The sequence below is a fragment of the Manis pentadactyla genome, chromosome X (genome assembly GCF_030020395.1).
Source record: "Manis pentadactyla isolate mManPen7 chromosome X, mManPen7.hap1, whole genome shotgun sequence".
Lineage (NCBI taxonomy): Eukaryota > Metazoa > Chordata > Mammalia > Pholidota > Manidae > Manis > Manis pentadactyla.
Window position 1 is genome coordinate 126848602 of NC_080038.1, and position 13086 is coordinate 126861687.

The window sequence follows — 13086 nt, forward strand, 5'->3', positions numbered from 1 at the left end:
GGGAGGGAGGGATAAGGGGGAAAAAGGGAAATTATGATTAGCACACATAATGTACCAGGGGGTACACAGGAAAGGCAGTATATACAGAGAAGACAAGTAGTGATTCTATAGCATCTTACTACACTGATGGACAGTGACTGTAATGGGGTATGTGGGGGGTACTTGATAATAAGGGGAGTCTAGTAACCATAATGTTGTTCAAGTAATTGTACTATAGCATATAATAATTTATGATAACAAAATAAAATAAAATAGACTGTCAGAAGGTAGCATCTTGGTGGAAATTAGTAACTCAGTTGATTGAGGTTCAGCTATATGATCAGATTTTCCTTGGAAAATAGAGAGCAAGTGAGAAGCAGGAAGATGGCCTTATTTTCCTTTCTTCTTACTTGGAGAAAAAATATCTAAGAAATTATCTGGTAGAAGAGGTCTGGAGAACTTTTCATACAACCATTTTCAAAAGGTTGGGGAATTTGCTATTTTCCAAGGGAGTGGGGAGATTTTTTGCTTCGCCTCAGTTCCCATAATAGATATCCCATTTTTATTCCATATTTTTTGAAAATAACAGAATGCTCTTTACACCCTAATCATTTCTACCTTTCTCACACCACCCTTTCATGTTTATTCTTTTTCTTTCAGGTAAAATTAGACAACTGCACTGGCACATATCCAGTAAAAAGTGGCATGTAGGAAGGATGGCCATGAACAATGCTACAGCAGTGTTTGAATTTCTCCTTATTGGAATTTCTAACTATCCTGAGTGGAGGGTCACATTTTTCACATTGATGCTGATAACTTACCTCAGCACATTGTTGGGGAATGGACTTACCATCTTTCTTATCCATTGGAAACCCACCTCCACACTCCAATGTATTTCTGCCTTAGTAACCTGCCTTTCTTAGACCTTTGCTATGGAACAGTCTCCATGCCCCAGGCCTTGGTACATTGTTTCTCACTTATCCCTACCTGTCTTACCTACGATGTTTGACCTGAATGGGTGTCTCCTTGGTCTTGGCCACAGCGGAGTGCCTCCTGCTGGCTATCATGGCCTATGACTGTATGATTGCTATCAGCAATCCCCTGCGCTATTCCGTGATCACGAATGGCCGATTATGTGTCTGGCTGGCTGCCATCTCATGGGGGGCATCACTTGTGTTCACTGCCATGCTCATCTTATCCCTGCATCTTCACTTCCATGGGGCTAATGTCATCAACCATTTTGTCTGAGATTCTCTCCCTCCTTAAGCTGGCCTGTTCTGACATAATCCTCAATGAGCTTATGATCCTTATCACAGGTGTCTTCACCCTGCTCCTACCCTTTGGGTTTGTTCTCCTTTCCTATGTCCAAATTGCCACTGGTGTCCTAAGAATTCACTCAGCCCAGGGTAGGCTCAAGGCCTTTTCCACCTGTGGTTCTCATCTGACTGTGGTGACAATTTTCTATGGGACAGCCATTTCCATGTATATAAAACCTCAGTCCAAGTCATCCCCCAACCAAGCCAAGTTTATCTCAATGTTTTATGGGGCTTTGACATCCATGCTGAACCCCCTAATATATAGCCTGAGGAACAAGGATGTTAAGTGGGCAATGAGGAAAGTTATGGAGAAAAGGGCATAAGCCTTCTTTTCGAAACTTCTCAGACAACACTCAGCTACATTTTCACTGATATTGAAAATTGTTTAAAGGAGCCGACTTTATCCTTGGTAGGGTAGGTGACTGTCCTATGAGAAACTTCAGGAAGTGCTCCCAACCTCCCTACCAAGATTTGAATTTCCAATACAGGCATTATTTTGACTCTTTATATATCACACATTAGTGGTCACCCATCAAGTAACTCAACTTCAGGTAAATACGCTTATCGGAATCATTTCCTGAGAGAAGAGAATAAAGCAGCAAGAGAATTTCCTATGATTGCTAGCAGGAGGCAAGGAATAACTGAAATTGAAAAATAGGGTAAAATGGTGTAATAAAAGACCAGAAGACAAATGTCAGAAATTTTACAGCTTTACTGAGAGCAAGCCCTATTGTGAAAGTATAATTTCCTTGTTCCACTTAACCTCAGAATTGTAAGAAAATTGTATCTTAGTCATTTCCTACATTTGTGTGGAATGTTTTATTTCTTCTTTTTTAAAACTTGTTTCAAATCTATTACTTTATTTTATATTCCTAATATCTCTATGACGTTGGTAAGAAAGACACCCCCGACCATTGTTAACAATGAGGAAACTGAGGCCCAGAGAAAGAATTGAGACTTGTCTAAAGTCAGACATAATTGGTAGTGGAATCAAAATTAGAATTCAGATCATGTATATGCTACTTCCGAACTCTCAGTATTGTCTAGAAAATTATTTGGAGTCATAGAATTACAAATGCAGCTAACATTTATTGAGTACTTACTGTATGCAAGACACCAAGCCAAGCTCTCTACACCCATTATCACATATAATTCTCATAATTCAAAGAAGCAGTCCTTTTATCAACCCATATCAGAGATGAGGAAACTGTGACTCCTAGAAGTTAAGTGATATGCCCATGGCCAGAACCAAAAGAAAGCAAAGCCAGTATTTAAACCTAGGTCTGGCTGATTCCAGATCCTATTTACTGCATCCAAACTATAGAAACCTTAGTGATTATTTAATTCAGTGCTTTTTAATCTTCATTGTGGTATAATTTATATACAAGAAACTTTATACAATTACAGTGTTCAATTTTATGCATTTTGACAGATACCCACAGAATCACCATCACATCAAGCTGACTACCAGTTTTACCACCTCTAAAAGTTTCCTTGTACTCTTTTGTAGTCCAGCTTTCCCCTCCAATCCCGACCCCTGGCAATCACAGATCTGGTTTCTTTCACTATGTTAGTTTTGATTGTCTGAAATTGACTGAAATGGGATCATACAGTATGTACTCTTTTGTGCATGCTTTTAAGGTTCATCCATGTTGTTGCATGTATCAGTAGTTTGTTCCTTTTTATTGCTCAATAACATTCCATTGTACAAATTCACCACATTTTTAAAAATTCATTCCTTGTTGATGAACATAATTAAAAGGTTCTGGCAAGCAACAATTTAGTACAGATCTCTCATTTTAGATGCAGAAACAAGCTCATTAAACAGAGTGTAAATTTCCCAGGACCATGAACCTTTTTGAAAGTGGATCCAGAGCTAAGACCCAGATATCCTGTCTCCGGGTCTCCCTTCACTTTGGGCAATTCCACCAAATATAATGAAGTCATTTCCCAAGCAGCCTGATGGAGAACCAGAGACAAATGAGTTGGAAAAGATTATAATGCACAGCACCTAGATGTGAAGCAAGTCACTACCAAACAAGCAGATATTTGGTGCATTCCTCAGACCTGACTGCTGGGAGTTGATATGACGTGTGGTGCTGCAGAGTGCCAGACACACAAGGGAACTGTCTCACATGTTTACTCATTAAATGAAAAAAAAAAAGAGAATGAAGAAACCACTTATCAAAATAACCTATTTTTCAAATAAGTGCAACATTTATTCAAATTTCATCTACTACACATTTTTGAAAGGTTATGGTATTCTCAGACACCAAAGCCATATTTTAATATCAAGAAACAAAAAAAAAATATTTAGAAGAAGCCAAGTGATTTCAACCTTTAATTAATTCACACAACAAATATTAACTTTCTACTTTCAGCCAGGCACTGTGCTAGGTGCTAGGGCAAGTTTCACACCTTATACAAAAATGTTCCTTATTATTGATAAACATTTCAAATTAACATTGTGAAATAAAGTTAAATTGGTGAAATCAGTAAAATTTTAGAGGAAAAAACAACAGTGCTTTCAGATAGAAATTCAGAAATTTGGAGAAATGTTAAAAGTACTCATTTTAACAACCGTGCCTTTTGAAGGAGAAATATTCCACTCTCCATTACAGGTCAGTTTACAGGGCAAAATGAAAATCATATTTGCACTAATGGTGCCCCTACCACAAAAAATAGTAGCTCTGTCACTAGGTGCTTTGTCTCTTTATTGACTTGTTGGTACAGACACAGCCTACAGACAGAGGGACATAACAGAGTGTGAAGACTGAGGCTGTGAAATTGATTCTTCTACTAACTAGCTGTGTGACCTTAGTTATATCACTCTCTGGCCCTCAAATTTGCTCATCAATATAACAAGAAGGTTGTGTTTTGTTACCCAAGGACCTCTCTAGTTATCACATTCTGTGTCTAGATGTTACTTTATATAGATTTTTCTTTCTTTTCTTAAAAAAATGGAATCATATCATCAATTTGCTGTGCAACTTGCTTTCTCCACTTAACAATATATCATGTGTATTCCTCCAGATCAATATATATAGATCTATCTGCCTGACTTTAAATGTCAGCTTTGACTGAAAAAGTAGGCACATATAGCAGCTAGTTAATATAGCTATGACCCTTCCAGCATTAACATTCTGCTTCTAGACATCTAAACCCCAAAGGTCATCTAATTCAACATTGATATTAATTCATTTTAAATATAAAAATGAATCTTATGAGGGTGTTGTGAAATGGAACCAATTCTGAATTGTTCAAAACTCTTGAGTTTGACTACCTTTTCTCCACTTGATCAATTACAGGCATGACGAGAAGAATTCCACTGTGCATCGCACATCCCAGCAGCTGGGTGGTGAAGCTTACCTTGCTTCACGCTGGAAAGTAAATAAAGATTGGTTTGAAACTAAGTCCCATCAGAAATTGAGCAGAAAGTCTGCAAACTGAAAAACAGGCTCCAAATTATATTTTCCAATAGGAAGTTCAGAAAAAGACACCATGCGCCATTCATAAGATTTGGGAATTCAGCTGACGAAAGGCAGTGAAGTACAACTATTTAGAGTACTTGGATTCAGTCCTTTCTGCCACTTCGTCGATCAAGTCATCCTCTGTGTTTTGATCTCCACATCTAAGTGGGCTAATAATAGGACCTACCTGTAGTGTTCAGTTTCATTGTATTTGTCCACTCAAGCTCTTACAGGCAGGAAGATATGTATCAAAGAGAATCCAAGGCCTACAAAGCCTTTGGAAGGGCTGTGAGAGGCAGGTAAGGGAGTGTTGTGACCAACCTCGGATAGTTGCAGGAATCTTGGGTATTTTTAGAGGTATCAGGAAACTGCCACCAGTGACATCGCCAAAGCAAGTGTTTCACAGAAGAAAGCTCAGAGGCTACTTAAATCTCTGATTGATAAAGTCTACACACCTAAACATGTCAGGAGAAGCAATGGTAGCATCTACATCTCTCATGCTTGCCACGTTTCCTGCAAGTACCTCTTATGGATGAAATCCAGACCCAACTGTATTAGCAAAGGAGTGAGAAATGTAGTTTCTAAGTTCTATACAATACTGGTGAGAGCTGAGAAGGATGAGGATAGTGTTGAATATGACTACATAGCTTGGTTAGGAGAATTGCATGACTCAATTCACGTGAAGCACTTAAGAAAGTGTTTGGCCTGTAGTTAGAGAACAATAAATGTTAGCTGTCTTTCTGATGCCTGACTCATGTGAGCCTAAGATGCCATGAACTGAAGTACCTACTTGCTTCCCAAATAGTACATTGCAATTCTGCTCCTTCACCTGTGCATTCAAGCATCCATACATGTACCATTCATTTGAAATGTATTTATCAATCAACTACTATATAGTAGGTACTGTGCTATTGCAAGGGATTCAGTGTTGAAGAAGGCATATTTTTCCCTCCCCTCAAAGAATTCACTGTCATGTAGCAAGAAAGGCATGAGCACAGGCCACGTTACTGTGTGAATTTATATCTTCCTAGTTCTTAAGTTTGTAAAGCACTTACAGTTTATCTTACTTTTGAACACACATTGCTTCATATCATCTTCTAAATAAGTAAATTAGATAAGCAAACTGGTATTATTATTATTATTATTATGAAACTGACATTGATAGTTGATGAAAAGATTTAGAGAGGCTGGGATATTATCAAGGTCAACAGTGACAGGACCTGGATTAGAATATAATTCTCCCATATTTACCATGGTGATCATTTCACAGGGTATACAAATATCAAATCACTATGCTGTGCACCTGAAACTAATATAATGCTATGTATCAATTATACCTCAATTTAAAAATTCAATTTAATTTAATTTTTTTTAAGACCACAATTCTCCTGATGCTGAGATGCTCTTTCTGAAGAGAGCCTGGTGGATTCAGGGAGTCTTTGGAAAAGAGGAATAGGAGGAAGGCAAGACTGTTCCTGAACAGAGAAAGGTAAAAACAGTTTTCAGATTGTCTGGGTTAAAAATCTGACCCTAACACTTACTTGCTATATTACCTTGAGCAACTTCCTGCCTCAATTTTCTCATTTATAACAGGAAGGCAATCATAGGACTGACCTCATAGGGTTGTTCAGCAGATTAAATCAGTTGATTTATGTTAAATGCTGAGAACTATGGCTGGGCCATAGTAAGCCCTCAATAAACATTACTTATTTTTTTTACTATTGTTATTATAGGTTTATTATTATCATTACTGAATTCTCAACTGACTCAAAAGTGGTTGGTGCTCATGTCACTGGGTGCCTTATCTCTCTCTTCTTTTTTCCCCACAAGTGATATGCATAGTAATTGTTTCTGATTAAGTGTGAGCAGCAGGTCAAGCACTTTTTCAGTACACCATCGTGATGGAATGGGAAAAGCACAAGATTAGGCGCCAGGAAGTCTGGATTCTAGTCTGGGTTCTGCCATTAATGAGCTATGAAATTCTTGGCGAATCACTTAACCTCTCTGGACTGCATCTGTCAAACAGGGGAAAATATATTCCTGAGCGTACCTCAGAATGGTTGAAAGATCAAATGAGATCATAGATGTTAGATGTTTAAATGTTAAAAGCCCATTACAAATACTACATGATGGTATTTCCCTTATCCTCAAAGTTAGCCTCTAAGTCTTCTCACTTATTTTTGACAACCACTCACTTACTGAAACTTACTGATTCTTGCTCTGAAATGTCTTCCAAATCCATCCCCTCTTCTCTGTCCTCAATGCATCTGTCCTAGTAAACAGCCTCAACAGTCCTTACCAGGATGACTATCACAAGCTCTTATTTTTCTCTAGTCTGGCCTTGGGTCTCTCTAAACCAACCATCCAATCAATCTCTCCAGAGTGATTTTTCTAAAGGGAAACTTTCATCATGTTAATTCCCCTTACAACCCCACTCCAAGATTAGAAATTTCCAGTGGCTCCCTACTGCCTATAGGATATGCAACATAACTGAGGCCCCTGCTAACCTCTCAATCCTCATTGTCTACCTTGTCTCCACAGATGCCATACTCCAGGAAAATAATACTTTCTTTTCTGAACGTTTTATGCATCTACGTCACTGTATATGCTGTTCTCTCTGCCTGCAATGCCCTTTATGTCTTCTATGCCTGGCAAAATCTCAGTTAATCCTTCAAGGGCCAGATCTAATGTCATTTCCTCAGTAAAGCCCTCCCCAGAGTTCATCCCATTTTGTTTAACTCTGGGTGGGTGACTTAATTCAATTTCTTAATAACATTTTGTTCAATACTAAATTTAACATCTTTCATGTTACTTTATAATCAATTGTTTTGGAGTGTTTATCCCCTGTTAGATCATAAGCTTATGGAAAGCAGTAAGTCTGTTTTATTTATCTGTCTCCCTAGCATAATTCCTGGCACAGAGTACATCCACAGTAAGAACTGGTTAAATGAATAAGTGCTCAACCAATACTTCTCAGACTATCTGTAGTAAAGGACAGTTGTTTTCTTAAATTTCCAAGCTGCTATAGGCTGATATGTTATTTTTTAAAACGTCAAGGCAATGTCAAATCACTTTAAAAGTAACTGTTTACTCTCACTTCTGTCCTTATCTTCTTGTAAACGTTTTGAGTAGCACTCAACTAGACAATTTGCAAAGATGCCTCATTCTTAGCCCCTAAAATCTTGATATCTATGTTGGAAATTTTAACAAGGATACACTAAAAATAAGTACATAAAATATTCAGAGCACAACTGGGTGAGAAATCAATAAAATAAAACTCAAGATTAGGTGCATGCACAGGTAAAGTAAACCAACGGGGCAGTGAATGAGAGGATGTAGGACTATATTTAGACAGGGACATTAGTATAGCACCTCAAAACTATTCTAAGAAAGCTTTAGGAAAAAGTGGGATTTCCAGAAAGCATTCAAATCAAAGAGGGCTGGGATGGGCTGAGGGAAGTCAGAGAAAAGGGAAGAGGAGACCTCCAGTAAACACTGTTTACAGAATTTAATTTATCTGAATGCTTAATTGAAAGCTTTCATAGTGTCCCAATAAATTATGGCCACTCCTCCTGCCCCATTCCCTCATTACTATCTTAAGTCACTATGTAAGGAACCCTCCCAAGAACCACAGTACTCTGAGTAATCACCCTAGAGATGGCTCTACTCCCTGGTAACTTAAGAACAGAAATGGAGCTGACAGTGTTAATCAAAAGTTTTATCATATTGTCACTAATTATGGAATTAGTAGATGGAAGCTACCTGTATTTTAATGACTTAGAAATAACACTCCCAAATGAACACACAGCTTTAACTCAGTAGCAGTATTTAATTGCCTTTTTGAGACCTGGTCCTGAAGTCACTTCTTTGGAACCAGAATGAATAAACTCAGAACATAGCAGCAGAGAATGTTTAAGATTCTTCTCTCCTTCTCTTGTCCATACTTTGGACCATTTGGAGTCCTGGTGTCTAAAATGTTGAACAGAATCAAGACACAACCCACTCTAATACCTAAAGAAGAACGTATGTCCTGGCCAGAAGGAAAGGAGCCATAGTTGCCTTTTGGAACAGATCGACATACATGTGGAATAGTCAGTCTTGACATGGATCTCCCAAGATGCACCTGAAAAATCACTCCCCTTAAAAGACTCCAGACCCTCAGTTAACGGATAATCCTGCAAAATATAAGGGATTATATCAACACAACTCTTAGAGACCTTAGTGTGCTTGTTTTTTGATTTTTTGGTTGGGTTGTTCTGCTGTGATTTTTGTTTTGGTTTGCTATTCAGATGAGTAAAATCAATTGCATTCCAAAACGATTTGATTTCCTGCCATGTGTCAGGAACTGAGCCAATGACTGGACCTATAGAAATAAATATAATGCAGGTTCTGCCTTCAGAGGGCTCACAGTATAACCTGACCGTATAGCCTTACTTCTGTCCTCATTTATTGAATTCTTTTCTACCCTCCAGAAAAGAAAGACAACCAAAGTGGCCACATTATCATGGGTGCTAGCTACCAAGGGGGGCCTTGTTTAAAAATAGTAATAGCTAATGCATATATGGCACAAAACCCCTATGAGATAGACATTACAATTATCCCAATTTTACAATTGAGGAAACCAAGGTGTAAACAAGTTAAGCAAATTACTAACATCACACAGTGAATTGGTGATGGATCCAGGATCTAAACTTTGATCCAGAATCCATGCTCTTCACTACCACTCTACACACTCTAGTACAGATAATAGAAATTCTTGTCTGTAAGCACTGTCCATCCCATTAAGTATATTTTGAGCTCCTGGGAGCTATCTGAGGAGCTCAAAGAACAGGGAAGATACTCCAAGTGTCCCTTAATTTTAGCATTAAAAATAAAGTGAGTTCTCCTGGAAGCATTCTCTTGCATGACAGGTGGGACCAGGAAGGTCCTCCTTGGGAAACCTGTGTGAAGAAAAGCATTAAAGCATATCCAAAATATTTTTAAAAGATAAAAAAACCAGTGAGTGTATGTGTGGGTGTCTCTACATGTCTTGCTAATTTAGGAAAATTCTGACCATCACAATACTAAAACACTGAAGTATTCAATAAGTATATATATAGGGATAGTCTGGTGAGGTTCACTCAAATCATGTAGACACAAAAATATGTTCTTTGTTTTCCAACTATTTATAATGGCACTTGTTTTGATATTTTAGGGCTATAGATGGTGAGGATTTTAAGTCAAAATAAGGCTTTATGATAAAAAAAATGTTGCTATTCTAGTGTGAAAATGTAGTACCCCTTGAAAAAGTTCAGGCCCTGAAAATCCCATTCTTGTAATGCTATTAGGAAACTCTGATTTTGGTGTCAACCATTGCACAAAGACAAGATCACGTGACTTCTGCCTTAGTCTCAAGTCTTGTAACTCTACTACATGGAGACTTTATCCTTTCAGATTGATTCTGATTTCCGATTCCAATTCTGGGAGCATACAGAACAAAAAGGAAACTTCTGACTCTCATTAGAGGTAGTCAAGGGCTTCTTGTAGGACCACTGTATGTAATAAGTAAAAAACAACTGTGGTTAGAGGCTTAGCAGTAGTTAAGGATTTTGGGGGGTTGTTTGCCCTTTGTTCTCATTTCTAGTCAGAACCCCCTTATCCTATATTAGGCTTATTGAGTATTCTGTTATGAAGTTTTACTCTACCTCTTGAATTAGTTGTCCATGAAGGTCTCCTACCTTCAGAGATTCGGAGTCTGTACTAGGTAGAATCCCAGGAGATTACCTACATCATTAGCCTGGATGAACCTTCCTGCTGCCCAGTTTCTAAGAAAAAACTTCCTATCCACAGCCTTCTGTCACCAAGAAGTGACACTGCCTCATGAGTATGACACTATACACTATAAATGCCCCAAATCCAGATTTGTGATTAGAACTTGATGGGAATTTTACAGACAACAGAGAAAAAGATATTCACCTTAGTAATGAACTGGTCTGTGATAGGTCTCATACTTGATAGAAGCAGACCAAACAACATATATAAAAATTTAAATGGATGAAAAAGGGTAAAAGCACAATTTTTTCAGATTCTAGAATAATACCTTATTTTTAAATGTAACATCTTTCCTCCATGCAAAGAGCAGACTGTAGAGTTAAAGAAATATAAGACATAAAAGTTCGTTTCTGAGCTATAGGACATAAACAAGATTGAATACTATGAGATATTGACTGTTTCTCATCATAGGCTTTTTACCCTCAAACATTTATTTCTTTCAGCCAATTTGATGTAATTTCAGTCAAATCAATTTCACGACATTGAGTAAGACATAAAAGCCAAATAACTGGCCTTGATTCATTCAACAAACATGTATCAAACCCATATTTTGTGGGCTTATACCAGGCACTGTGTGAGGTGGTAAAAATAAAGCAAGGCGTGAGACGGTCAGGGTCTCTTCCTCCTAGAGCTTACAGTTTAGTAAAGGGGCAGAAATTAAATGATTGCACAAATATTTAAATACAAACTGTGATAAGAGCCATGCAAGAAAAGTCCAGAGTGTATGAACAATTGTAACTGATTTAGATCAGTGGGTTTAGGGAAGGCTTTTCTAATTAAGTTCCTTTAGGCTGACAAATTAAGGATGACTAGGAGTTCATGAAGCAAAGAGGGTAGAAAGAGTATTTCCAGCAAAGAGAACACAATGTGCAAAAGCCTTGAGTTGGGAACAAGCTTAGAGTGCTTCATAAAGACAGTATGGCTGGAACACGATGAGCACAAGAAGAGACTGCAAGCTAAGGTTAGGGTCAGATTGTTTAGAATCTTGTAGGTCATGGTAAATAGACTTAATCCAACTGTAATTAGAAGCCCTAGAGTGATTTTAAGCATGCACAGGCAATGGTCATAATTTTGTTTGTTTGTAAAGGTTTCTCTGACTGCTGTGTGGAAAATAGACTAAAGAGAGGCAAGAATGGAAGTAGGGAGACCGATTCGGCAGTTCATGTATTAGTCCAGATGAGGGATGATGTTGGCTCTGACTAAATAAGTGTTGCCTGTAGATATGGAGATTGGTAGGTAGATTTTTAAATATATTTAGGGGTCAGAGGCAGCAGGACTTATTGATTGATTGGATGTGCAGGGTAAGGAAGAACTGAGAATGAACTGGGCACACATTTTATGTCATGGATATGAACCAGGTAAAGACAAATTTCTGACTAATATTCATAGCAGGAAAAAACAATTAGCGATTTTGTGATTCAGAACCTGATACATCTGAGCAGGAAATTAGCACATTTTTCAGGGTGAGTGTTCAAAGCATATTTCAGGTAGACTCTAACCCCTTTTGCTTTATAGATGAAAGAATTAAGATCACACTGGATTGTGCTACATTGCAAATTAATCTTGCACTGTATATGAATGCTTCATCTCCCAAATTAGAACATAAACTTCCAAACAGCATCACTTGTTTTATAGACATCTCCTAATAATAGCACCCGATATAGACCTGAGGACACAGCAGACACTCAATAAATGTTTCCCAAATTAAGATGAATTGAATTTCTTCTTTCTCAGCAGAGAGAACAAAATGAATATTCTGGTTACAGATAATGGCAGTGAAGTGGCAGCATTTATCCTAGTGGATTTGTCCAATCATCTAAAACCCCAGATTGCCTTTTATTGCACTGTAGTAGTGGTCTACGTGATTACATTGATGGATAACAATCTCATCATTATCTTGGTTAGAGATGATGAGCGGCTTCACACCACTATGTGCTTTTTCCTAAGTAAACTGCCTTTCCTCAATATTTGCTACTCTAGCAATTCAGTCTTTTTTCTTGTTCAATGGTTTAAGAGACCACTACCTTTTCCTATACAAGCTGTTAGGTTCAGATGACCATTGCTCTTTTTCTGGAGATAACAGAGTGCCTCCTCCTTGCCACCAATGGCTTATGATAGATTTATTGTAATCTCCAGTTCCCTGTATTACACCATCATTATGAACGACCATTGGCCATGGTGACCTGGACTAGTGCCCTCCTTTTAACAATATTATTAAGCATTGCAATTCTTGCCTATTTTTGTGGATACAGTGTCATCAACTTCTTTACCTGTGAGGTTCAGGTCCTATTGAATTTCATCTGCTCAGACACCCCATTCAGACTTACTCTGGGTCTGGTCATTGGCATATTCACACTGCTCCTCACCTCACATTCATCCTCATCTCCTATACTCACAGCAACCACAGTGTGTTAAGGATCCTGTCTGCAGAGGCTAGGCTCAAAGCTTTCTCCAACTGTGGAGCCCATCTGACTGTGGTCACAATATTTTATGGCACATCTACATGTACC

The 13086-nt window shown here is 38.0% G+C and overlaps 1 protein-coding gene across 1 annotated transcript; it reads left to right on the forward strand.

Moving 5' to 3' along the window:
* Positions 1-695: 695 nt before the first annotated feature.
* On the forward strand, positions 696-1965 carry LOC118935120 (olfactory receptor 13H1). The gene is given in 4 exon segments (XM_036931177.2): positions 696-852; positions 855-950; positions 953-1223; positions 1225-1965. Coding segments are annotated over 4 exon segments (918 nt in total). The 3' UTR covers positions 1619-1965.
* The last annotated feature ends 11121 nt before the right edge of the window (positions 1966-13086 follow it).